The 26,508-nt window shown below is 41.9% G+C and overlaps 2 protein-coding genes across 2 annotated transcripts; both read right to left on the reverse strand.

The window, feature by feature from the left end:
- Nucleotides 1-387: 387 nt before the first annotated feature.
- Nucleotides 388-11,568, reverse strand: LOC308363631 (Y+L amino acid transporter 2). The gene is made up of 10 exons (XM_080836450.1): nucleotides 11,355-11,568; nucleotides 10,441-10,978; nucleotides 4,635-4,760; nucleotides 3,995-4,139; nucleotides 3,736-3,859; nucleotides 3,418-3,521; nucleotides 3,179-3,275; nucleotides 2,770-2,919; nucleotides 2,128-2,311; nucleotides 388-1,464 (listed from the first exon to the last, which is right to left on the reverse strand). The coding sequence occupies exons 1-10, from the start codon at nucleotides 11,415-11,417 to the stop codon at nucleotides 1,373-1,375; spliced, it is 1,623 nt and encodes a 540-aa protein (XP_080692576.1). The 5' UTR covers nucleotides 11,418-11,568; the 3' UTR covers nucleotides 388-1,372.
- A 2,577-nt stretch (nucleotides 11,569-14,145) lies between these two features.
- ripk2 (receptor-interacting serine-threonine kinase 2) lies at nucleotides 14,146-23,703 on the reverse strand (the record flags this gene model as incomplete). The annotated part of the gene is made up of 11 exons (XM_080838068.1): nucleotides 14,146-15,267; nucleotides 15,804-15,998; nucleotides 17,000-17,108; nucleotides 17,432-17,524; nucleotides 18,160-18,245; nucleotides 18,693-18,854; nucleotides 19,071-19,120; nucleotides 21,110-21,267; nucleotides 22,587-22,742; nucleotides 22,862-23,015; nucleotides 23,513-23,703. The coding sequence occupies 11 exons, from the start codon at nucleotides 23,701-23,703 to the stop codon at nucleotides 14,867-14,869; spliced, it is 1,755 nt and encodes a 584-aa protein (XP_080694194.1). The 3' UTR covers nucleotides 14,146-14,866.
- Nucleotides 23,704-26,508: the final 2,805 nt, after the last annotated feature.

Below are 26,508 nucleotides of genomic sequence, written 5' to 3' on the forward strand. Positions count from 1 at the left end.
GAACCTGGAAAGTCCTTGTCATGCTAGAGGTGGAACATAATTTGGTAAATAAATAAAACATTATAAAATCATTACAGGCAGGGTGTTCAAAAGACTAATTGTTCATTTTAAAAATATTCTCAGTATTTAAAATCACATGGCAATAAGATAATGCTACAAATTCTTAATTGTGTCATTAATATTTGTGTATGCGCAATGTGTACATTCTTTATTTAGCACATGAATTAGAACAAACTCTCCACACATAAAAACTTAAATCCATTAATTAAAGTACAAAAGTAAAAAATACCTTTTTAGTACAAAAGCGAACCTTTTAAAAGTACAGTTGACAGCATTCAGATTTTAAGGAAAAAACACACACAGGGTTGTGAAAGCTTGAATAGGAGACAAGTTGATACTTAAATGTTCCCAACAATTATTTTGTTTTGTACAAGGGAAGTGTCTGGCATTTGTGTACACTTTTAGATGTTGTCAGATAAAGAGCTGGTTCAAACTCAAATCAAGCTTTATTTATATGCCACATTTCATACATGGAGGTAAAACACAATGCGCTTCACTGAAGGAGATTTTGGGGGGGGGGGGGACCTGAGAGATCTCTTGTACACTTACCCAGAGAACCTTACATTCTAACCTAAGTCTAATTAAGAAGCAAAAATACAAATGAATATGAGATTCACTCGATTATTGATGTCAATAATTTTTTATTCTTAGCTTTAATCCTGATTTGAAACTCCTTCACTAGTCCTCGCTTGTTAAAAACATTCCTTTTAGTGGCCTTCACATTTTTAGGCAGTCCCGTCTATTTCACCTAAACATATTACTATACTTGAATGAAATCTTATCTGAATCTTGACATAATAACAACCAACCTAGCTATTTACACAACACTACAATAGAACAACCTTTCTCTATATGCGTGTTTCAAACAAAACAAAAATGCATAACTTTAATTCTCGACCATTCAGAGGAGCTTCAAGTCAACATAGCACAGGTGCTGTTGAAAACTACAAGATAACCTTTCAGCCAAACATGGACTTTCATAAAAAGTTACTCAGAAAAAACTAAAACTCCATGTGTGCACTGTCACAGGTGGAGAATTAAGTAAACAGTTTATTTACAGGATGGTACTAGTTCTTGGTGCATCCATTTTGATGTCACATCAATATGAGGTAAACTGAAACCACTGGTGAAGTGATCAACAAGTGTCATCGACGGTGTGACAGTCACTGTCTGCACCGCATTTGTACATTCACGTTTTCTTGCCTGCCCAGTGTGGTGTGGTCCATTTGGGGCAGAGCAGAGGAGGGCAGAGCAGGGCATGCTCCAGGCATGGGCACTCAGCAGAGGAGGGATTGGAGGCCTTCAGTAAGCCTCACTGGTTCTTCCCATTCTGCTGCTCCTCCTCCACGTCCAGCTCCGTCAGGCAGCAGTAGCACAGAATCTGAGTGTATTTGGTGACGGCAGCTGACGATGTAGAATGTTCCAGACAGTGGGACAGAGGGAGGTAAGGGGGGGGGGTGGTTAGTCTATGACTCTGAATGAAAGCTGATGTAGTCAGCACGAAAGTAAATAAGTAAATAAGCCGGTGGTTAAATATGATACATCAGTGGCACTACACTCCACGTTCCTGACAAGCCCCCCTGGAACAGGGTGTAATACTGTGTGGTGCGTATGCCCCAGTCTAAAATCTGCTCACATATTTTACCATTCAAGGCTTCCCTAGAGGCTGGCATGCATAATTCACAGATTACAGACATGTGACCTTCAGAGGGAATGGAGCCTCTGATGACAATACTGACCTCAAATAACTGCAATTATTCAGCTTTTTAGTGCTGGATTCCTGTCACCGTGGTGCCTCCATGTCTCTCCATAGGAACAATACTTATATATCAGCCACAGACATCACTCCTCTAACTGATGTGATATAACAAACAACATGATCCCCCTATCCCTTAAGAAGTTTACCATTATATTCTTTCCATTCCATTCCACTGTGCTCTATTCTATTCTCCTATTATTTATGGTTTGCCTGATCCAAGTAATTGTACCCCTATTTTATGTTCTCCTCCTTTTCTCCTCCTTCTCTCTTCTCCCTCCCTCTTCCAACCAGTAATACGGTCTAGTTACCATTTAAAGGGCCGATGAATTTGGGTCTCCTCTCCTCAGGCAGGTAAATACACAGGTAGTACACCGGCACACCGGACAAGGCTATTCCTATGCCTATAAGAGAGTTGATGGTGTCGCCATAGAGGGGGACGATGACCAGGAACAGGCTGCACAGGCAGTAGATGAAGGGGATCAGCAGGTTTAGCTGTGTGGGCAGACAGAGGGCAGAGGCTCGTCAGGAGACAGGTACATAATGTATGCATGGCATCCACCACCTGCCTATCACCTATCAGCATTCCCCTCAAACAAACCATGGGGGGGTAACATGCACAGCACCTTCTCTGTTTCTTTGTTAAACATGAGTAAATTATGAGCTATCTGTACATGTTGTGTCAGCATCATGGTTAAGCCCCACTTAAATACCATCTCCTCCCTCTGACTCTACAAGCCTTCAAACTATTTAGTTTGTTGGTCTCAGCATGAAACACGTAACCCTTTTACACGGACACATGCACACAAACACATAGACCACCAAGTATCCTAATCTGGGTTCAGTAAATCAGCCAATCAATCATCACTGCAACCATTAGGGCGGTGGGGAAATGAATGATCAACTCTTGTCATTCCACAATTATACATTCGTCTCTCATTTCCCTCGCTCACCTTCACTGGCCGGCGTCTGTCTGGCTGAGTGATGCGCAGGTATATGAGTCCCACTACAGACAGACCCACGTAGAGCCAGTAGCTGAAGCTGAAGTAGTTGATCAGCTGGAACACGTCCTCCACACACAGGAAGATCAGTCCCATCACCCCCTGCAATGGCCCAGAGAATAGAGGTGTTGGTGCAGCATTGGGTCAACACTGTACAGTTCACGGCTTCACAACACAGGACATCAACTGACCTAGATTGTGCCTTTATGTAGTGCTCTGATAGTTTTGATGTGCTAAAAAAAAATCACACATGTGTCTTGTGTGTAAGCTTCAAAAGCTTTATTTCTGAATGTCGGCAACTTGACTGTTCACAAGTGAATCGGAGTGGATATGGGTAGAGAGGTCTGAATGAAGGTCTTACATTGAACAACAGAGCAGGGATTGGTGTGTAGCGGTTTGCATGGATTAAGGCTAGACTGTCCGGAAGGTGTCCTTCTCTCGCTCCCACGAAAAAAAGCCTGCCAGATTGGACAGGGAAAGACACACTCATCAGTTAAGGAGACCTGAAATATCAATATGATGAAATTATGTACTAGGACACATGCAGCATTTTATGACAACCTTGAATACAGAATGAGTAAATGTTGAGAAGAGTACTACCTCGAGGCTGCAATGACAGAGGCATTGAGGCCACCATAGCAGGACATTGCTACGGAGAGTGGAATGATCCAGTGGAAAGGGCCCAGGACTTGATTCCCAAAAGTCTGTAAACAGCCATAACTATTTGCAGTCAGCTCGTAATGATGAAGGGGGTGATCTATTTTTAACCATGTTTTATTGATAAAATCAACTACAGTAGTGGTACATCTATACAACCATGGTAATTGCAAGTTGGTATCTTCATTGATGATTTGTTATGACGGTACATTTTGTCTTTGTTATTGTAAGAGCTATGCATATGTGTATCAGGAGACTTACCACGGCAACTGCATCACTAGCTAGCAGAGAAGGCATATCCAGCACCACATAGTAGGCCACATTGGTCAGCAGGTAGATTATTGTCACAATGGGCATTGAGATGGCTATGGCCAAAGGCAGATTCCTGGATTCCAGGAGCACAACAGTTATCAGCTCAAGTGATTTAAATCCATAAGCATCAAAGGGCATTGTGTAATTTTTGAATCATGTGTCACTGCTGTGTATTTGAGAGGATGTGTGAGGTCTGAGTGTGCTATACCTCTCAGGGTTCTGGATCTCCTCTGTGACAAAGTTCAGTGTGTCCCATCCAGAGTAGGAGAACAGGGCAGAGTAAAGGGCAAGGGAGATGCTGCCAGAATCCACAGAAGAGCCTTCAAACAGGTTGTCAAAGTTCCTGGTCTCCCCTGTTCAGCGTTTAGACACAGAGAACGTTAAGTGCATCATTTCATGACAAAAAACAGAAAGAGGAAACATGTACCAAGGCTATCTGTCTCCCTGCCTATTAATTCATTAACAAGGTAAAGAAACTCAAAATTCAATTGAAAGATGAACTGAAAGAAATGACAGAGAGACATGTTGCAAAATTGGGAGACACCCAGATTGGGGAAAGCCCCTGCAACATGAGGGGTGGTGAAAACAGCCGAACTTTACACCCCATGTCCTCACACATTTTTTTAAAACCAATTCTAAGCAGCAATACAAATTCCATTTCCACCGATTTTATACTCCCTCTCTGAAATTAACTTCCTGTTTATAGCTGCCTTCATAGGACTAAAGAGAAATAGACTGACGATGACTGAACTATAGCCACATTTCTGAACATCACCCAAGACATCTCACAGCCATGTAAGACACCACTCTCCCAATGCAACAGCCCCTCGCTCAACCTGGAGGCTTACCTGCCACTATCTTTATGATCCCAATGGTGATGACGAGAATGAGGGAGGCTATTTTGGCGTAGGTGAAGAGATCTTGAACCAGTGTTCCCCACTTCACATATGCACAGTTGATGAAGATCAACATACCTGAAGGAGAGCATACCAACACAATGTCAACAACGTGGCATCAAAAAGCTCCTGAGTGGCTAATTCATATCTTAAATCACAAACAGTAGGTGGTGAGCACGCCATTCTGAAGTTGCACTATAGCTAACACAAAATAGTCAGCACCCTGCTAAACAGACATTAATGGGAAGTTTACTCAGCTATTTGGCCATGCTAAGGAGAGTCTTTTATGTCACACCAGCAGAATTAATTTGACTTCATAGGCCATGTGGCCTGACCTGCAGTCTGTAGGTAATAGGGAAGAGTGGGGTAAGATGAACCAGTGGATAAGCTGACCATACACATTTTTGGCGTATGACCCAACATTTTACATTAGCCTACTGTGGAAGAAAGAACTATGTGGATGAAGTGGTGAGCATATTTACATATGATACATACATATAAGGTTTTTTTGGCCAATAGGATATAATTGGTCTTACATTGAAAGTAATGTATACCAGTTAAAAAGGTTATATCAGCTTTATTCCTGGATAGCAAGCATAACTTGGTTTTCCAGTGGATTTTGGTCTGCACCCCACTGGTGCTGTGCAACTTCTGCTCAGCTTTCGGACCAGCATCATCTTTAGTTTACTGGGCATTGTTATTAAGAAATTACATACAATGTTAGCAATCCTAGCACTCCTATCCCTGGCATAGTCTATTTAAAAGATCAGCTGCTAGACAGAAGTTGTTCATGGCATGGCTTCAGGTGCTCTCTGAAGAGTTGGGTCAGGTAAAGAGGGACGTTCCTGCTCTGGTAGTGTTATTGCACCCTTACACTACCAGAGCAGGAACGTCCCTCTTTACCTGACCCAACTCTTCAGAGAGCACCCCCTTTCCTAACTTGCACTTCCTCTCACTTCTTCTACCTCCCTTTATTCTTCCTCTAGTGCTATGTCTATACTTAACTCGTACCTATAGTTACATTCCTGCACTTTTTAAACTGTTGTATGTAAAATAGTATTTATTGTTGCACCAGGTCTCTATTGCTCGTAGCTTGATTGTTCTCTCCTTTGTCCGTCACTTTGGATAAAAACGTCTGTTAAATGTAAATGTCTGTGTAACCTACAAGCATCATGCAGTTTCTTCATTTTTTTGACTTACCTAAGAGTCCTATAGTGAGAGACTTATAGACTTTTTGACATTTTGATTGGTCTCTTCCTCTGTTTTTTTTCTGCGGATTTGGACATATAAACTAGAAAATGCATTTCCTGAAGGAAATACCAGTGCATGAAATGCAAAGGTTAAGAAAGGAAGAAGAAAAGAAAGAAGAGTGAAAGAAGGAAAGAAGAAAGGAAAGAAGAGTGGAAGAAGGAAAGACAAAAGAAAGGAAGAGTGAAGAAAGGAGAGAAGAGTGGAAGAAGGAAAGAAGAAAGGAAAGAAGAGTGGAAGAAGGAAAGAAGAAAAGAAATAAGAGTGAAAGAAGGAAAGAAAAAGGAAAGAAGAGTGAAAGAAGGAAAGAAGAGTGTAAGAAGGAAAAAAGGAAAGAAGAGTGAAGAAAGGAAAGAAAAGTGGAAGAAGGAAAGAGTGGATGAAGGAAAAAATAAAGGCAAGAAGAGTGGAAGAAGGAAAGAAAATGGAAGAAGAAAAGAAGAAAGGAAAGAAGAGTGGAAGAAGGAAAGAAGAGTGAACAAGAGTGGCTCTGGATGAAGCGATAAAGAGAGAGTGAAAATATTGAAAAAAAGGAGATAAAAATGGAGTGAAGAAGAGAGATTGAATGTGAGAGAAAGTAGGCTGAGAGAGAAAGATGAAGAGATGGAGAGAGAAAAAAATAGAGAATGGATGGTGTCTTAATGTTCCTAGTTACAGTTAAATTGAGAGGGACAGAGAGAAGAGGTTCCTTGGATTTGGCGCAGGTGTCAGTGAAGCACAGGTGCAAGCCAGTTTAAAGACCCTATTATGAAGTCATAATGGCCCAATGTAAGTCAATGGGAGAAATTTGTATTTGTTTTTCTTTAATATCTTCAAAAGTATAAAGTTTAGAAAAGTGAAAAATACATAGCATAAGTGTCGTTTACAAGACCTACGCAACAAAGTTTGAATGAAGTTTCTACGTTAAGCGGTTCGGGCTGAATTAATCGCAGAAAAAGGTAACAAGAAGAAGAAGAAGAAGAAGAAGAAGCCTAGGAATAACAATACAGGGCATTTCATGCACTGTAATAAGACCATATTATCAATGTGTTGATAGTTAACCGCAAGACAGCTTTTTTTATTATGTAACAATACTTAATTGTCTTCATATTAATAAGCATTGCTGCTTGAATAAGTAATAAGGATATTATTTAGCATTAAAAGAGTCGTAGAGTACGATGGTATTTAATAAGGTTAGGCTTCATATTTCTTAGCATACTACGCTATAAAAACATAGGCCCTACATGATTGAGAGAATCACTATAACGTTACTAAACAAAATGGGGCAAAGGTTACTTGCAAATTTGGTTTGACCTACTTGTTCTTGATACTTGCTACTGTGAATGGCATAGCCCAACCTTTATCATGACCAGTGCTCGCATATTTAACATGTTCAGCCTGCAGGCCTACTCCAGATGTGGTACCAGGTTACCTATAAGGTTTTTTTTTTTTTTTACAGATGAAGCCATGTCAATCATTGATTTTGTTCCTAACTGGTTATGAACATGTCACATGCTGCTCCTGTGCCTCAACAAGTTAAAGGTCCCAAAAATCTGTAATATTTTGTCCCGCTCCTGCCCGAACCGCACTTTTCTTGCAAAGGTACTCGCGAATGTGCAGCCTCCAAGGATACTCTGCTGCGCACCAGCGTCCTCACTTATCCATTGTGCTGTCAATGCATTAGACCCTGCGGTGTCTAAAATATACACACACGCGGTCCCATTAAAGCAGAAGTCGAAGAGCAGATGGTGGGTCTCAGTACAGTTTAATTGCAGATGTTAAACCACAATCAGAGAAAGCCACCGGAGTTTCTGACAAAATGAATCCGCGCCAAATATTTAAAACCTACTCTGACACTCCCACTACAGCCCACGACTGACTGACCTTTTAACCCAATCAAATGTTCACCTCTAACCTGACTCCATCCAATCAGAAAGCTTCTTAACTGAACCTCATAGCCCACCCATTTGCTAGGTAAACCCCTTTTTGACATAGTAGTGTGTGTGTGTGGTTAACCCTCAAACTAATTAAATGAATTATCTAACATTTCTTCTTACTCATATTAAAATATTCCACAACCCTAAATAGCAAGATGTAGGCTACATGCAGACACTGGAATGAGAAATTCTCAATCTGTGTATTTTGCATTCAGTTGTACTTAGGCTCACTTTCTGAATTTGAAAAAATATCGGGCAGGGGTTGAAGTAAGAACTCAAGCGTGCCGCAATCTATACCTATATTTTAGTGCTGTCAGTTTAACACGTTATTAACGGCGTTAAGGCAAACCCATTTTTAGATTAACGTTCTTTTTGGCCTAGCAAACTGTGTAGTAGGCTAATGTTACGTTTGAGTGAATGGTGAGCGCGATACAGCGAAATGGATGATAAAAAGCTTCTGATGGAAAGTTTACCGTTAAAAGTTGTGTTGTGCAAAAGAAGCGAGCTTTACTGTTGTCTGAAAATGTCAACAGGCAGCTGACTGAAAGCACAGAAGAAGTAGGCTTACCTTTTATTGGTAACCTAACTGTTACGGTTCATTGTTTTTGAAATAAGAGGCCTGACTTCTATGTTCACAGCAAACTTGATACATTTATTTTGAAGCGCCCTGTTTGGCGTGGTTTCAAATCACATAAAACATTGCTTAAAGCAAGCCAATCCACTTTTCCATGCTGATACGAGCATTAAAATAAAATAAAAATGATGGAAACAAATAATTGAAGGGACATTTAGAATAGATAACAGCGTTTGACAGTGTTATGTCCCTGAATATATTCTGTGGCCTAGGTATACTGCTCGTATGTTTTTCCGTGTTTTCCAGACAGCCCAGCAGAAGGCTTAATGGCCGTTCTCTCCTTATTGGGTGCGCGATAGGAGCCGGCCCTTTAAAAGAGGCTTTGTGATGCCACCCGGGAGATCGTTCCGCATTGATGTGATACTCGTTTTTGTTTAGGTTGCCTGACCCTAGCCGGGCTCGTAACAGAATTTTCACAGTCATAATCACAGTGTCCATTTCTGAAAAACAAAAACTATGTGATCATATATTGATGAATCTGCTCTGCTGCCATGACATTCCTGACCTTTTCCCAATAACGCTCTCTGATCGCGACGTCAATCCAGAGTGCAAATATATACGCATAGGCCTACCAAAATTAGACCATTAAACCAAATAATTTTAAGGATTACCCCAAGATCGAGTTAATTTTTTTATGGTTCTATACAGTTGAACTGGGTTAAATGGCCTCATGGCAGAATTACTTATACATTATATAAGCACCGCTGTTGATTAATTACAGCCTATATTTCAGATGACGTCTTGCGTGCGTTCATTCAGTGACAACATGTTAACTCCGTAAAATACAATTCCTTTAACGTATCACATACCCTCTGGCCTCAGAGCAAGTGGGACATTGAAATTAGCAGTTTTGTACATTTGGGTTCTCTCTGGTCAAATGAAGGACTCGACTAATGTCCTAATTTAAAGAGTCCTAATGAGATAGAATCAGGAATTCCCACGAGTGCAATTCTGGAGGGAAACTTGAGTGTAAATCTGAGAGTAGGCTACTTGGTGATAATTAGAGTGAGGCGCTTGTTTAGCCAACACATAATTTGAGTAAGGAGGTACAATTCATGTAGCCTGACGATGTCATACTCATAATTCTAGTCAGAATATGAGTCTGATCCTGACCCATTGGGCTGTGATTATGGGGCGTGTTTCAACGAACCAGGAAAGAAAATGCCTCTTCGCTGAATTGGATACCTAGAACCAATCAGAGCAACGTAGTATTACCATCTGATAGATTAAACTTGTACCTGATCCCGTAGGAAGGACGGCAAAAACATCTTTTCAATCGACAAATGCCTTGATCGCGTTTCTCTGTTCCTCTTTCAAAATGAATGCGCTGTCAATATCTGTTGAGATATGCCTGCTCACGTTACTTAATTAGCAGCAAGGCTAGAAGCTACAGTGTGTTTCAATGGGTTTTTGGTGTACGCGTTAACAATGACCTAACAATAATGGTCAAGAGAGCTTTAGTTAAGACAAACAATACTCTGCAACATTCGTGTTGCACATACACAACTAAACGAGTCAATGTAGACATTAAAAAGTCGTGTAGATAGCTTAATTCACATAAAATATTCCCCTCTAAGCTCCCGAGAAGCGGCTATCTTGGTCGGAGTTCGAATCTACCGGTTAATTCAACTCAATCGTTGGTTGATCATCTGTCCATCATCGTATAAAGCCCGCCGTTACAATTTGATTGGTTGTCAGATTGCTTTTTCGACTTTTTCGAAGACTTGAATCTCTCCTAACTAGCTCAAAGCCAGACTGAATCTCTCCAATTTTGTGGGCGGAGTTCAGGCTGGTATCCAGGCTACAATTGATGAGCACCCAGCTAATAAGCATTAGAGAAACATGGCATGATCTTTGACCACAGTTTTAGTTTTGTGGTTTTCTAACAAGATATATTTTAGTAGTAGTTAAGTCACAACTATCAATCTGATATCTGATACAGCTAAGGTAGGCTACTCACACAGACATGCTGCAGCAATAAGCCTGACTGCATCGTATGGTGGCTGGCAGGTGGGGTACATCGCCTCCACCAGGTAGTTGGCAAACGTCAGTGAGATGATGGCCTGACTGGCTGGCTCCACCAGCAGAATGGAGGTCCAGAGGCGGATGAAGGCCAGGAAGCTTCCGAAGGACTCCAGGATGTAGGCATAGCTGGCGCCTGACTTGGGAATGGTGGTGCCCAGCTCGGCATAGCAAAGCGCCCCAAACACTGAAAAGATGCCGCCAAGCGCCCAGATTACCAGCGACAGGCCGTAGGAACCGCTGTACATCAGGACACCCTTCGGTGAAACCCAGATCCCAGAGCCAATCATATTCCCCACGATTAGGCAGATTCCGTTGGACAGCGATATCTCACGTTTCATTTGCATTTTCTCCTTTCCCGTACCAGCACCGGCAGCCTGGGCCTTCAGGTCCGGTTCGGACTGGGCCCGAGAGGCAGGGCACAGCGTTTGTGTCATAGCCAAAATCTTCTGCTTCATGTCGGAGGTCTGCTGGATCTGAGGAGCGGTGAGGTGGCTGAGTGCATGTGCTTGACTTTTGTACAGGGTTATCTTTGCCAGGGGGCTATTTTGGCACTGCCATTCCTCTTTAGTATGCACTCTGTGGCATGTTATGCATTGTTAGGGCTGCACTGACCAAGACTAGCACAGGCAAAAATTACAAATCTGTGATACATTTTTGATGGAATGACTGAATTCCCACCTGTTTATAGTGAGCACCCTCCTTTTTTCAAAATATTGTTCGAATAATAGCGCATTTAAATCAACTGGTACAATACAACCACCTGCAAATAACACTCATCAGGTGCCTTGGTCATCAACAGAAACAGCACAACAACAGGCCATTGTCCTAATCCATGTCAAAAAGACGTACCTTTGTCTCAGTATGTGCAAAGTTATTCACAGTTGAGGAAGTTGAGTAAAATGAATGCTGCATTATCCTCTGTATGAATGAACAGAAGTCCAAATGCGGATGGATATAGCAGCGATATTTGCCCTGGCAGTGTGATCGACTGTTTCTCTGCTGAGAGAGGTTAAGCCCAGGCTGCCTAGGTTTCGCAATGCTTGTTCCTGTCCGTTTCTGAGGTGTTTTTGCCCGGCTGTCGGCCTCTCGTGTTGCCCCCTTGTCTATTTCTAGAGGGTGTCTCGCCACCCCTCCCCCTGTCGATTCCTGATAGTGGAACCAGTACAGAACAAAATCAAAACAGTCATGAAAGAGGACACTGTGTACTATGTGACCAGCTCTTACTAAATACACTGACATTAACCAGGAATATAACGTGTGACATGTTATTCTGAATTTGCTGGGGGGACATTTTCAAACAGTATTCATCTAAATTGTTAACTGTTTCAGTTTCACATTGAGCTGTACAAGGAGGAGGGAACCGTCTCTTAAAAGAATAACTGTGAACTGTGGGAGAACTGAAAAGCTGAGTCTAACTGCAGGAATGCAAAGCCTGTGGCATATCTCACTTGCCAAGGATGAAGTACAGAAGAAAAAAAAGACAGACAGCAACAGCTGAAATAATACCCATTTTAATGACCGTGGCAAAGCTCATCTTGATAGAAATGATACAAATGTCTTATTCACGTACATGAACAGTACAGACAGCCTCTATTTCTGCTACAGTTGCTACATTAACATTATTGTTATGTAGATTATGTTTTTTTTTCTCTGTGTATTTCTTCTGTGAAAATACAGAATGACTCACAAATAAGGCAACAGATTTCAACTACCTTACTGGCTCCAAAATGCCAAAGTGATTTGAGAGAGAAACAGAAGAGGTACAGAGGAATGAGAAACGCTGACGCTTTCCCTTACTCAGCTACTTACATGGATGACCTTTGCTATGATTTTCACACACAAAAAATTCGGTCTGTCACACTTCTCTCAAATCCTCACTGAACCGAATGTTCCTGGTGTGCTGTTGGTAGATATAGTCTGATAAAAGATGCTAAGAAGAATAAGGAGTACGTACCTCCTCAATATGCAGAACCCATGGGATCATACAAAGGCAGTAAAACAGCAAAAGATGTAAACTCTGACACTTAGCTACACGGTGTGTCACATCATTGGCACATAATATATAGACATTTAAGTGAATAAATAATAATAAAAAAACTTAAGCTTAAAAACTCATCCTCATGAGAAGGTAGACAAACATCTGGCTCTCAAACCTTGGGCACAAAATAAAGTGGTCCATGTCCAAAGATATACACAAAGGATCTAGTCACTAATGCATGTAGCCCTACTGGTCCTCAGTGCTACCCTAGGAGGTCCAGAAAGTTTGAGATCGTGATCTATCTGATTTTTTACACTCATTTAGAATATGAATTTAAATCAAACCACAAGGCAGAAATAACTATCATTATTAGCAAGTGTCGAGGTGCTACCTTGGGTATACTGCAGGTCAACCAGTGTTCAGATGTTCTGCTTCAACCATTTCAAAACAGAAGCCATCTGTGACACATTGAAAATGTAACGTGCCATCTGTGACACATTGAAAAGGTAACATGCCATCTGTGACATGTTGAAAATGGAGTTGCTTAAAGTAACGTGCGTCACAAGTCAACTTTAGAGTCAACCCGATCATGACCTCTAGGTGCTGACAGGACGTTTCTGCAACATCATCTGTCTCATAGGACATAAGAAACCTTAAACAGCTAAGATCTGACAGCCTTGAGACAGCCTTGAGAGCCAATGCTGGAACAGTAGAGGTCCAGTCTCGATCCTCCAGCCAAGGGATCAATGTGGTGGTAGAAGCTGACATTTAGGCCTCTAAAACAACGAGGCTCTTTCGCTCTGGTCTCATTCCATTGCGTGCAGCACAGTCACTGGCAGAGGATGTGAAACCAGATCTGGGAGAGGAAGCAAAAACAAGGCAACCTAACGGACGAGGAGCCCCCTATGAGGAAACTGTAAACAAAGCGTGCTTGCCACATAAACTTGTAGTCTGACATTTTGACATGTTCTGCGGTGTTGCTGAACTCCTTGTGCTGGAGCTGGGGGGGGGTGTGTATGTGCAGGTTTAACTAGTGGAGCAATACAACAGCTGGGCACTGGTGAGTGATAGGAACATTAGACATCAGAGCATAAGATTATTAACTCTGACGTCGAGAGAAAGTCTAGGCAGAACAAAAAGTTGGCGGGATGGGGATGCTGTCTAAAGCTGTACAACTGGTTTCCAGAGAAGCATGTTTTCATATATTTTCACTGTAGAATTACTCAGTGCCATAGCATTTCTACAGCAGACACACTCACATGTCAAGAGTCAGTACGTTTAATTATTGCGATGGTCGAAGTATTGCAAAGCAGCTCTGATAGGCGCTACAGAACACTGTACACCAAAACCACTAGACACAGAAACAGTTTCTTCCCCATCGCTGTAACACTAATGAACAGTTAACTACAAATTATATATTTTATTATAACCTGTTGTGTTGTATATTTTTGCTTTGCTTTGTGACTCCAGCTACAGACAACATGAGGTTGTTTACGCCTGGCTGTGTAACAGACAGAATTGTATCTTTCATCAGCTGAAGTTCTGGTTGTGGGAGGCATCATACATATCACATCAGGATACCTGACCCCACTACCTTGTTAAGTTGATGTGTGACTAATATTGACAAATTTTTCGAATAATTAGTCTTTGTTTGACCTAGCAACACACACAGAGTGCCAAAACGCCTCTTGTTCACTCAAAGTGGCACAAAGAATGTCTAGAGTGCTGTTTGGCCCATATTCATATGTGCAATTTCTCAAATGGGAACATAAGAATAAGACTGAAGAAGGGGAGGGGTTTGACGGGAAACAGTGGGAGACAAAACAGTAAAAGGATGACTCAACCTTAGACGTCTGCCACAGACAGGGATGACGTTGATTGGGCGTCTGAACACCATGAAGAATTGTTGTGGTGTTTTGGACACCACAGTTCCAATCACTTCCTGGTCTGATGGCTACAAACATCCAATACAACCCATCTCTGGTTTGCAGTTAAGTGGATGGGTCAAACGGAAGATTAATAATGGAGGCTGAACAGAACATCCCACTGTGCACAAAGACATCAAGAAATAGGAAGTAAAAAAAAACAATAATCGAGGGTTGCATTCATTCATTCACTTGACATCTAAACTTCTCAAACAAAGTTCCTAAAAATAACATGTTTTTTTCATCAGGTTAAAATAATGGGCTGGAATAACTCTCCATGTCAGAAGCCAGGAAATGGACACGACAACTGTACAGAGAGTTCAGTCAACAGTGCCGGCAAACAACCACAATAGACACGTACCAGAAACAATGGACTCCGTACAACATCCAGGGCTCGATCAATTATCCATCAACACCCCTGCGTTCTCTCTCACCCTCAGTCTCTTCTGTGTCGGAGCTCAGAAGACGTTGCGGACGTTGTTGTAAGATGACGAGGAGGAAGAGGAGCTGGAGCTGGAGAGCTGGGGGGCACTAGGGAGGGGTGTGGGGAGCGGTGGGGAGCCGAGATCAGGGTAGGGCTGCAGGCCCAGCTGCTTGTTGTCCTGGAGCTTGCGCACCACCAGGCGGCAGAACTCCTCATCTTGGTGGTTGCAGGTGTCCAACAGCTGGCGGACCTTGGCGGTGCGCGTGGGCTTGTTGACCACCAGCTCGTAGTCTTCGCGCATCAGCAACTCACGAGCCAGCAGCGCGTCCAGGCTCTGGTTCAGGCACGCCTCAGTCATCTGGCGCACCACCTCCTCGCGCCGAGCTGAAATCCAACGTGCCGCCAGGCCCAACGAGTCCAGCGAAGAGGCGACGGCTGCAGGGGGTGAGGTCAATGGTTAAGTGTATGGGACCAATCTGACCACACCATATCAAGTACCCTCCATGCAGAAATGAACTAGAGTCATAGAACTGGAGTTTATTTCTGGAGATGAGCTTAACACAGCTCATATAGTTTTGGAACACTGTCTCAAGTTTACTGAACATTGAACTAAAACAACAAGCCATGGTGAATTTGACAAGTCACACAGATCTTGCTTGTGCATTAAATCACACAAAAGCTCATAGCTGCCCTTCACTTGTTCCTTCTCCCACTGACAACAAATGGGCTCAGGATCCGTCCTAGGCTGGCAAAGAACACGCTCTTTCAGTCTACTACACACATCTCTGAGTAAGTGTGCACTAAAAGGCAAGACGTACACCAGCATCATTACTCGTCTTATTGTCCATCCTACGTGTTCAGATACTAAAACCCAGATAAACAGCTCTATGACCTTCCCAAACACAGCCCCTGATGCCCTGCCGATTCATGTCTGTCATGAGTCCATGTCACAGGGGAGTCGTGCGATCTACCTTGCGGGTGTGGCTGGAGAGTAAGGCCGCTGATGGGGATATCGAAGTTGCTCTCCAACTCCTGCCTGGGCTTCAGCGGGATGTTGTAGTCCGTCTGTAGCAGGGGAGCCGTGGGGAAGTCGCTCAGGCTGTTCTGGTCAATCAGGGGCTTGGGAGGGTCCAGGGTGTGAGGAATGAATGAGGAGGGAGCCCCACCTGGAAGATTCAAGACCACTAATTTGGTGGGTGAACAACACTTCAATCGGAGAGTATAAAATGCATGACTAAATGAGGACAATCGTCAGGGGAGACACGATGCATCTGTTAAACTGAAAATCATGCACCTTTTTTTAATCCGATGCTATCGGAAATGTCAGGAGAGGCCATTATTTTGTAAGGCAGGTTTGGAATCTTTGATTCGGAAAACAACAGATGGCCTTCTTCCACTTGTAATTACTCATTAGGTGTGGGTTAGGTTTATTGTGCCCCTAACAAACATTCCAGGAATGCACTGTACCATTGTTTGATCTTCCTACCCTCCTGCTGAGACTCTTATCTCCATCCTCTGTCTCTCACCCTGTGCTTTTCAATGTCAGGGTGAAACTAGGGGTAGGTAAGGTATGTTTTTATGTGTTGTATGTTTCTTTGTTACTTTTAGCCTTAGATTATTCACCTAATACTTGTTGAATGTGTAACTGTATTAGTAACTTGTACCTGACTTAATAAAAGGTTAAACTCTGACCCACTGTGGACTCTCTGTAACAGACTGTAGGTATCAAAATAAAATACCAGAGGAGAGCCTACCAAAACGGCTAGCAATCTACATTAAAAGCCAGGAGCTAAGGCTGAGTTCCTAATTGAGTGGAGTTATTTAAAATGGATAGAGATTAATTATGGTTGTGCCAAGAAGGGTGCTTTAATAAATATACATTTTTCAGCAAAGCGCAGAGAGACACACAAGCTTAAACCTTTAGGACACCCATTGCGCCGTTGGTTTAGTGGGCGTGTCCTACAATTTCCTTATCCCTTAACATTTGATTCTACATATGCCCATACACACGCACTCAGCACAGATGCCACGCATCTGTCCACGCTAAGCTCTTCATTTATTCAAATCGGTCTGAGTCAGAGCCTCATGACTTCAACAGAAAAGAGTCACGAGTGTTCTGTGGCTGTCCCTCAGGGGCCGGGTCAGGAGCGAGGGTGATAAGACTTGCCTTTGGGGTTGCTGGAGGGGGGCATGCCACTGATGGTGAGGAAGGCCGGCTGGGATATGTCCGTCTCCTGGGAGGAGCAAGACCCAGATCCTGACGTAGAGCTTGTGTCCTGCTCACACACACACACACACACACACAAATGAGGATAAGAGTGTGTCTGTCTCTGTCTGTGATGTCTGTGATGTCTGTGATGTCTGTGATGTCTGTGATGTCTGGCCCTTGTTCAATGGTTTCGCCATCTAGGATTTCAGGAGAAATGTCAGTTTACTGGTGGAGGTCAGTGATCAGTCCTTTAGCACGTGTTTCCGAGGGGGGAAGCCGAGCCACCTCTGTATGGTCTGCTAAAAATGACTACACTTCCATGACTGGATCCATGTCAATGCCAAGTCACTATCAGACAGGGGCCAAAGAGAGAAGAGGTTGTGAACTTACGGGCCAGGCGACGCTAATCTCTTTAGCACATCCTTCCCGCTTCTTCTCACACACTGCCACAGACGAGGAGCAGCACCCTGTTCTTCTTATGAGCTGAAGTATATGAATGAGAAAGAGAGAGACAGAGAGAAAGAGGTAGAAAAGGTAGAGGAGGAGAACAGGGATTGTGTATGTGTTTATGAGAGAAAAAAAGAGTCAACATTAATGACTCCTTACGCCAGAAATTTCCACTAGGTGGAAATATTGGACAACTGGCATCACATTTTCAGTAGCTAATATTTACTCTCAATATGAGTCATGAAACATGAAAAAAAAAAAACATATTTTCCCTTCTTCCTCATACCATGGTACGTTTACTTTGTAACAGAACTGATACATCTGTGGTTGACACATGCTTGCCACAGTCTGCATGTGGTTGAGACTAAAAAGTGCCCAGGCATGACAGAATGGCTGATACAGTTATACCCGAGTAGTGTGCTAACATATAGCTTTTGACATTAAAAACAGAAACGGTGTCTTCCAAGCAGCCTTTTGGCTATTTATTAACCACAATCGCAAGCTGGTGGCCTGATTATTAACTAAACAGACCCAGGAGGAAAGAACAGCAGCTTTTTTCTGTTTCCTCAACCTGGTCTTCCCTTTTGCAGCTTTTATTCAAGCAGACCCAAAACCACACCTGAAAAGGTGTCTCACGCCTTTCCTGTTCCCATGTCCACAACTCAACTCACCTTTGACCGCTTCACCTCCAGAACAGCTTCTAGAACGTCGATCTCATCAAACTTCCTCAGCATGGGCTCCAGCTCGATCAGACAGTCTACACACACACACAAAAAGTTTAATTTCCTTCATACAGAGGAGGCCTAGAGAGAAGATGCTCCAGGACAGTTTTGTGCAGTCTCCAAAAACTCCCTCTTTGTTTACAAGTCTGATTAGTAGCCTTTAAGAAAAACAACTACAGCATATTTCTCAAAAAAAGACAGACTACCGGTATGGACAGCAGCAACTTTAGCAGCATGTAAAGAAATTACATTGAAAGTACTGAAGAAAACAAATTCATTGTATCTCACAGGCCTTTGAAAAGAGGAAGATCTCTGTCGTAAGAGTAAGATATGACAAGAGTGAACAAGGACAAATCACATTAACATTTGCCTTCAGCACACTGAACACTTTATCCATGTGTGAGTAAGAAGTCTGTCCTGCTGTAGTTTTGCCAAGATTCCCACTTTCTATGACAGGTTCACTTGGCACAGCTGGCACTCACTGAGGAAGGAGGGTCGGTCGTCTGGGTTTGTCGCCCAGCCACTGGTCATGAGGTCAAGGAGGATCTCCCGGCAAGGGATGTCGGCTGGAAGGCTGTCCAGGCTTGTGTCTGGACGGGTGCCACGCAGCACGCTGAACATGATCTGCATGGGGTTGGTCGCCTCTGACCCCAAACATCAGAGTAAGAAAAACAGGTCAGAAAGTGAAGCTGGCCCAACTACTCAGAACACCCGACTGAAAAGCATGTGTTGACAGATGTGAGCAATGTTGTGATGACGGCCTCATATAATGATATAGGGTTTAACAGGAAGTTAACTTAATTTGTGAAGCTGTAAAAAACAAAAAAGAAGCTCACACAAAAGCCAGAGCACTGAATTACCTTCATAAGGGATTCTTCGTGCCAGCACTTCCCACGTGATTATAGCGTAACTGAAAGAGGAAGAGAGACGGGCATGAATTGGCTGTGTCTTACATCAGACCACGGCAATCCCCCTGGCAGGCTTCTGTAAGAGGGGGATTCTAGCTTACTTACAACTCACAAGGTGTTGGATGAGGTAAATATTGAGGTGTAGAGCATACATCGATACTTGATGTATTAAAAATTACTTAAAAAGAAGTGAGAAAGTATTCAACTTTGAAGAGAACACAAATCCCCCTGGCAGGGTAGAGTCGAGCTGGATGTCATCGCCATCATCATTTAGCCATCTGAGCAGACACACAGCACTCAGAAGCACCATGACTCAGCGCAATCATCATCTCAGTAATGATTTAACTCGGACTGGTAGACGCCTGTGGGGCCATGAGCAAGCAGTAGTCTGTGGAATGCTTTCAATACGCAAAGATTTTAGAAAGAGATTTGGGTACATAATCCCAAGAAGTGAGTGGAAATCTGCGAGGTCAGGATGAGATTTGAAGGTGGTAAGCGTGCTGGCTCTGCGGATTTGATCCATTGGTGCTCAAGCCCAGGTAATCCTACTGGCCTCAGTGAACAGTGAACTTAATCTCCTCCCAAAAATCTCCCAATCTACTGGGTGTTTCTTTATGTATTAGTTCAGCAACACACTGCCAAATATCACTCAAAGAGGACTGGAACACAATCAAAGACACAGCCTCACTCATTCAAACGGTCATGTCTTTCTTTAGAATGATTTGAGCGTCTGTCTGACATGAGGTACAAGGAACCAAAATCAGTCAATGGCAGACACATCAGAATGGAGCTGTTCTGAGCTAACAACTTGTGCCACCAGACATTTATTCCAGTCAGCACTACTGGGTGTATGTTGGGCACAAGTTGCCATAATTTGCGTTGCCCTTAACACTGATCTACATTACTGTGGTCTATGCCAACCTTCCAGAAAAACACTACAAACATTTTGTATTTTTTATTTGGCGATAACCTTTCAAGCATACCAGAGAGTGTATTGACAGCTACATGTCACTTGAAGTGCCTGACCTATTGGTCATTCCATTACCAAAACCACAATGAATGGTGTGTGCTTGCAGTATGCACAGTCAAACTAAGCAGGTTAAAATACTGCTATCTTTTGATAAAAAAATAAAATGTCAGAGTAGAGGAACTTAATCAGAGTCTCATGTTTATGGGATCTGTTGCTTTTACTACCACCCTAACAAAGCAATTAAGAGCAGGTTAACAAAAATGTATTCTGACATTTTCATTTTCAACAAAAAGTAACATTCTAATAATTTCTGTGTGTGGGCTCTATTCCAAAGAAAACAAAAAGCTGATTTGAACTGACAGGATTGTGTTCATTACCGTCCGAAGGAAATACACAGTGTTCTTTCTTGGGCTTTGTGCTGTGTGTCAGTATTTAATTAGACTAAAACTTGAACCTTCTTGTAAGGCTACAGAAAAACAGGACTATATCACATCAACTTGAAATGAATCACATTTCAGTTAAGTAAGCACACACAAACAACATGATAACAGAAGCTTATTAACCTATTTATTTTGGAATGTCCTGCGAATCAACCAGGTGCAGTGCACAATGTTAGCACAATGCACTTTGTGTCAAATTCAGCAAATTGCTTCTCACGGTCCTCTAACTCTCCTTTCAGTGTGCGCTCTCAAACAAAGTCTGGTGTTCGTACACAGTCCTGACTTTACAAGGGAAACAAACATAGTGGCTTAGACGGGGACATAAACAATTCCAGCCAATCAGCATGTTGCCTAAGGAGCACTAAAGGGAGGTGTGTAATTTGATTGGCTGTTGAACTCAAATATCAACAACCTTTCGCTAGAATTGCGGACTGCAACTTTAATTACAGTAACTCCAGTTTACACTCCTAAACACACTCCTTCACTCCTTACATACCTATAACTCCTGTACAGTACTGCAGTTAATAAAGAAGCCCTGCTATGTCAACAGCATGTTCACACCTATTAGTAGAACGTCTCACCTGTACATGTCATGCTTGACGTCTGCACGGCGTGTCTTGGAGGGCTCGTACTCCTCAGGAGGCATGTAGATGACTGTGCCCCCCATCTCTGTAGGCTTAGAACTGGAGCCTTTACTGATGGACAGCTGGCGCCACTTTGACAGGCCAAAGTCTGCAATCTGTGAATGGCCAAAAAAAAATCAATCAATCCAACAGGCAGTACCCCCAAGATTTCCTGCAATTGCGGTTTGCAAATTTCTTTGGCCGCAACACAACAACAAACAACAATAACAACAAACCCTCACAAGATCCTGGAGCGACAGATACAAGGTGAACTTCACCAAAGCTAGAGGGATGACCATACACAAGCATAGGATGACAATCATATTGTGGAGAGATTCCATATAATCTTTTCATAATAGTCAATCATATATAACATAGGCGAAATGGAAGAGCTGTGTGGTTGCAGAGCTCACTCGAGAATCCTCAACAGGAGCAACACAATTGAAAGTACCTACAGGTATTCTGCATAAACATATGACTAGAGTAAAAACTGTATAATGACTCATGAGGTTGAGGCCAGACAATGCAAATGGCTGTTGATATTACTGGTCACATAGCCACAGTTGTGGTTTATAGTAAATTGACCTCATCAAGTGGTTACTTATACACACACATAACAATCTGTTTTTCATTATGAAACAAAGAACTGATGAGGGATATGATAACACAAAAACAGCTCTGTGACCTTTTGGGGCTTTTAATCAACCCTACTGTGGGGTTAATGATTTAGATGTGTAAATGTCTACAAATGGATATGTTTGCAAAAGGAAGCCAGGCGATGAAACCTTAGTGGGTCAATGATTCTTCTATCTATAGCGCTCTACTGACTGCTTTTATTTATATCCGGAAACAAAACATAAAAAACAAGATGCTGAATACAGAGAAGGTTCCTGTCCACTGTCTTATGTCCACAGTACATTTCATAAATTGAGATACTAAAGGTCACTCATGGGTAAGTATTATTGCAGTTATTAATACAACACTAGTCCACCCAGTCTCGCTGGCCACTCCACTAAGACAAGTTCTAAACTAAAATCCCTTTATTCCCTATATTTATTATAACAGTTTCAGACAATAACCTTAGCCTTATCTAGAAAAGGACAAGAACATACAGTACATGCTGATGATTCAGGGTTTGATAACTGGAAGCTATTAGCAAAGTCAAATTCTGTTGTTGTCTGCATATCTCTGATTATTTGTTGGAAGCAAATCATTGTTTGACAGCAACTTGGGTATAAGGAAGTCACAGCCAGCAATAGAGGTGCTACGTTAGGCAACTGAGTTCAGATGACTCAACCAAAGAAACTATTTCTTCACAACAATCATGTGCTCTACCCCAATAACCTATTCAAATTTGAAAACAAAACTATTTTGTGACATGCAATTACAACTTGTCTGAAAAAAAGATATCACCCAGTCACAATAATATACATACCTTGACATGAAATTCCCCATCCAGAAGGATATTCTGAGTTTTCAGGTCATGATGTAGTAGTGGTGGCGTCATGTTATGGAGGAAGTTTACACCCAGGGCTATTTCATATAGAACACGCATTCTCAGTGGCCAGGCCAACACTGGGTACATGGTTTTCTGTTATGGGTGAAATGGAGTGACAAAGTATGTACACTTAATTAGCACATTTCATAAAGATACACCACTAACAGATTCAAAACTTCATCACAGACATGTAGAACTCGTTTCTAACATACCTCGTGAAGCAGTTCATCGAGGGACCCATTGCTCATGTATTCTGTGACTATGCAGAAGAACTCTGGCTCATTGCATACCCCAAAAATCTGGATTATGTAGTTAAATCTGGCTTTGTGAAGGACCTCAGCTTCTTTCAACAGACAATTTCTCTCCCTGTAAGAAATTCCAAGCATTACAAAAGGGTATACAAAGAATATGGCAGACAGGTTATATCAATGTTTACTGCGCGCAGAAAAAACACTAGGACAGTCAGTCTTTTTCTGTCAATTTCCACACAGGAATATCTAGTTTGTAGTTGTCCTATAGGCTAAGTGAAGTTTTCCTAAGCAATATTGGAAAACTGAGCACCTTACAACTGTCACCGTACCACAATCCAGTTGGATTGTTTAGCAATGCCCTGTCCAGGCCAGTACCCCTGACAAAACATGAAGTTCTGTAAAATGAAACCAGTTTAACCAAACAGAAGCCACAGTTGATTTAACAAGGTACACCTAAATTACAGATGAAATGACTACTTGTGATGCTGCACTGTCGCTCGACAAGAAACCCTTGAATGAAAGTTACAGCTTGAGATGACTGCAAGAAAGATATTTACTTTTATAAAACATTTATACCAATTCATAGTTTTAAGTGTGAACCATCATACATACCTTTCACCAACGGGAGAATCCAGTTTCAGACACTTTATTGCAACAGTGGTGCGCCAGTCAGAATGTAGAGCCCTAAAGACGGTTCCGAACCCACCTTTACTTAGGTAGTGCAGGTCCGTCAATTTCTGATAAGGTATCACTGGTAGTGTACTAGTCAGACTACAAATGTTAACACATCCTACATGCTCCATATCCACGAATACGAGAATAAAAAGGCCCCAACTGACGTAGCTAGGTAGCGCTACGGGAACACACGTAACGTTAACTGTCAATTACAAAAAAAGGAATTGAAACCACCAGTTTTGCTTTAAAAAAAAAGCTTGATAAATCCCCCGTCCAAGATGTAGGCGTTCACATTAGCTTGAGTTAGCTGAACAGCTAACCTTACACTTTCCTTTTACTTTCCTTTTCTCGCGTTTAAGGCCAGTCAAAACATTTTACTTGAGTCCTTGCTCAATAACAAAAATAAAGCGTACCGTTTGCAGGTAAGCTAACTGTCTCACCACGGCTAGCAAGTGCGTCAGTAATAACGCACCAGCTACCCAACCAACTGGTCTGCAGACAGCGAACACATGCATAAATGAAATGTTAACAAATCAGCTAGCATTACCAAAAGCCTGTATGATTAGAGCAAAGTCTGTTTTGACTCATTCCAATCAACGTCAATAACACCACGAATCCCACAACCCACGCGGTGACATCAGGCTACAAAGACAGAGATTTATCACGTTACCTATCCTGAATCTGAATCACGAATATCGATTTGTGAACGGTTGAATCCGTCATCCCTGATTGCTCTGATATCACCTCTTTGGGAAACCCACATGCCCTTGCATACAGAGACAGTTCTGTTCCTAGTCCAAAACTGATCTAAGAATCGCTAAGTGAAACCATTCAACCATGTATGAAATACACCAAATTACAAATCACTGTCATTTCCGGGATTGCTCATGGCACGTTCAAGAGACGCAGAAAGCCTGACGTGTGATGGCAGCTATTTTCTCTTCACTTTTGTAGTTTAACCCATGTCAACAGTAAACTACTTAAAATGAAATCAACAATGTTATGGTTTAGGTAGGCATTTGTCTCTATCCACGTTAAAATAACTTTTAAGAGTTCAAAACAATCAGGCAGGCTTACACGCCCACAATGATGTATATGTGTGGTTAAGTAATACATTGCTTACTGATTAGGTTACTAAAGTACATGTGAATGTAGTGTTATAGAAGAACAGCACATTTAACAGTTCTTTCGAATCGTTGATGTGATCCATATACCATCTGCTTTGCGTCACCACCAATCGTGGGAATTTCCCAGACGGAATTTCCAAATTCTTCGAATTCACTTCAATACAATGCAATTTAAATAATTTACAGTGGCTCCTGGTTCTCTTAAAAGCAGGTAGACTAGTAAGAGATTATAACTCACAACAAGATAGGATAGTTTATAGGATATAGGCCTACTTTATTTATCCCTGATGGTAAATTAATTGTACAACTTCAAATCAGAAAGAGTTGGGATGGTATGTTAAATAAAATGTTTAACTGAAAACAGTGATTTGTGAATTCTCTTTGACCTGTATTACATTGAAAACAATACAACAGCAGATTATTTTATGTTTTACCTTATGAATTGGGGACCTCTATTGGGGCCAAGTCAGGACTGCAGGCAGGCCAGTCCAGCACCCGCGCACCCTTTTCCCTCAGCCATGCCTTTATTTGAAATGTGTGCAGAATGTGGTATTATTGCATTGTCTTGTTGAAACATGCATGGGCTTCCCTGGAAAGCATGTCGTCTTGAAGGCATGCTGCTCCAAAATCTCAATGTACTTTTCTGCATTAATGGTGCCATCACAGAAGTGTAAGTTACCTTTGCCAAGGGCACTGACACAACAGTCTGGATGGTCCTTTTCTTCTTTGGTCCGGAGCATACACCGTCCTTTTCTTCCAAAAAAGCCCTCAAATACTGATTTGTCTGACCACAAGATACCTTTCCCCTGTGTGATGGTCCATCCCAGTTGCCTCCGAGCCCAGAGAAGTCAAACGGCGCTTATGGACAGGGTTAACATAAGGGTTCCTTTCGGCACAGTTTAGTTTAAACTGACATTTGTGGATGTAACTACGTATTGTAGTGCTTGACAAAGGTTTGCCAAAGTAATCCTGAGCCTATGTGGAGCGTAGATTTTTTGGAATATTTTGCAGGCCTGTATGGCAGGAATGGATGTATATTTACAAATCAAATGAGGTTGACTAGACAAAACATGAAATATCTCGTGTTCATACTGTCTGCAATAAAGTCAAGGTAAATTTATAAATCACTGCTTTTTTTTCTTATTTGAATTTTCCATACAGTCCCAACTTTTTAACAGGATTAGTTCCTACATCATTCAGTGACATGTGCCGGTATTACAAAGCTAACCGTTATCTTGTAATTAGGCTATATAATGTTTTTTTAGGAATCAAATGATTCCAACTGTATTTGAAAATCTGCTGATTCTCATGGTGGTAGGCTACAAACCAGCTCAACATCCTTTACTGTTGGCGTATGTATGTATGTATGTATGTATGTATGTATGTATGTATGTATGTATGTATGTATGTATGTATGTATGTATATGTACTGTATGTATTTATGCATGTATTCATAATTACAGTGTACCTAAAGTTTAAAATGAATTGCTCTTATCTTCAACCCCACACACACACACACACACACACACACACACACACACACACACAACGCATATACACACAAATAAGGCCAGAATAATAGCCTAACTTTGACATTCACCTTCATCTAAACATGATTCACAGCAAAGCCATCTGAACACTCAAAACTAACAACACAATAACAACAAATACATTTACCTGTATCAACACAGGATTTACAGCGCCGGTATAGTGAATTAAAGCCATCAGTACAATAAAATACATTTTTGACCTGTATTAACAACAATACAGGATTTACAGTGCAGGGACAAATAAAGTCAAGTACAC

This window comes from Sprattus sprattus (genome assembly GCF_963457725.1).
Source record: "Sprattus sprattus genome assembly, chromosome: 4".
NCBI classification, from domain to species: Eukaryota; Metazoa; Chordata; class Actinopteri; order Clupeiformes; family Clupeidae; genus Sprattus; species Sprattus sprattus.

Coding starts and splice junctions, on each gene's coding strand:
- LOC308363631 (XM_080836450.1), bottom strand. CDS start 11,417: ATGCAGCATTCATTTTACTCAACTTCCTCAACTGTGAATAACTTTGCA. Junction 4,761..10,440: donor TATTGCTGCAGCATGTCTGT/GTGAGTAGCCTA, acceptor GCTCTCCTTCAG/GTATGTTGATCTTCATCAAC. Junction 2,920..3,178: donor TCCCTGCTCTGTTGTTCAAT/GTAAGACCTTCA, acceptor GGGCCATTGCAG/GGGGTGATGGGACTGATCTT.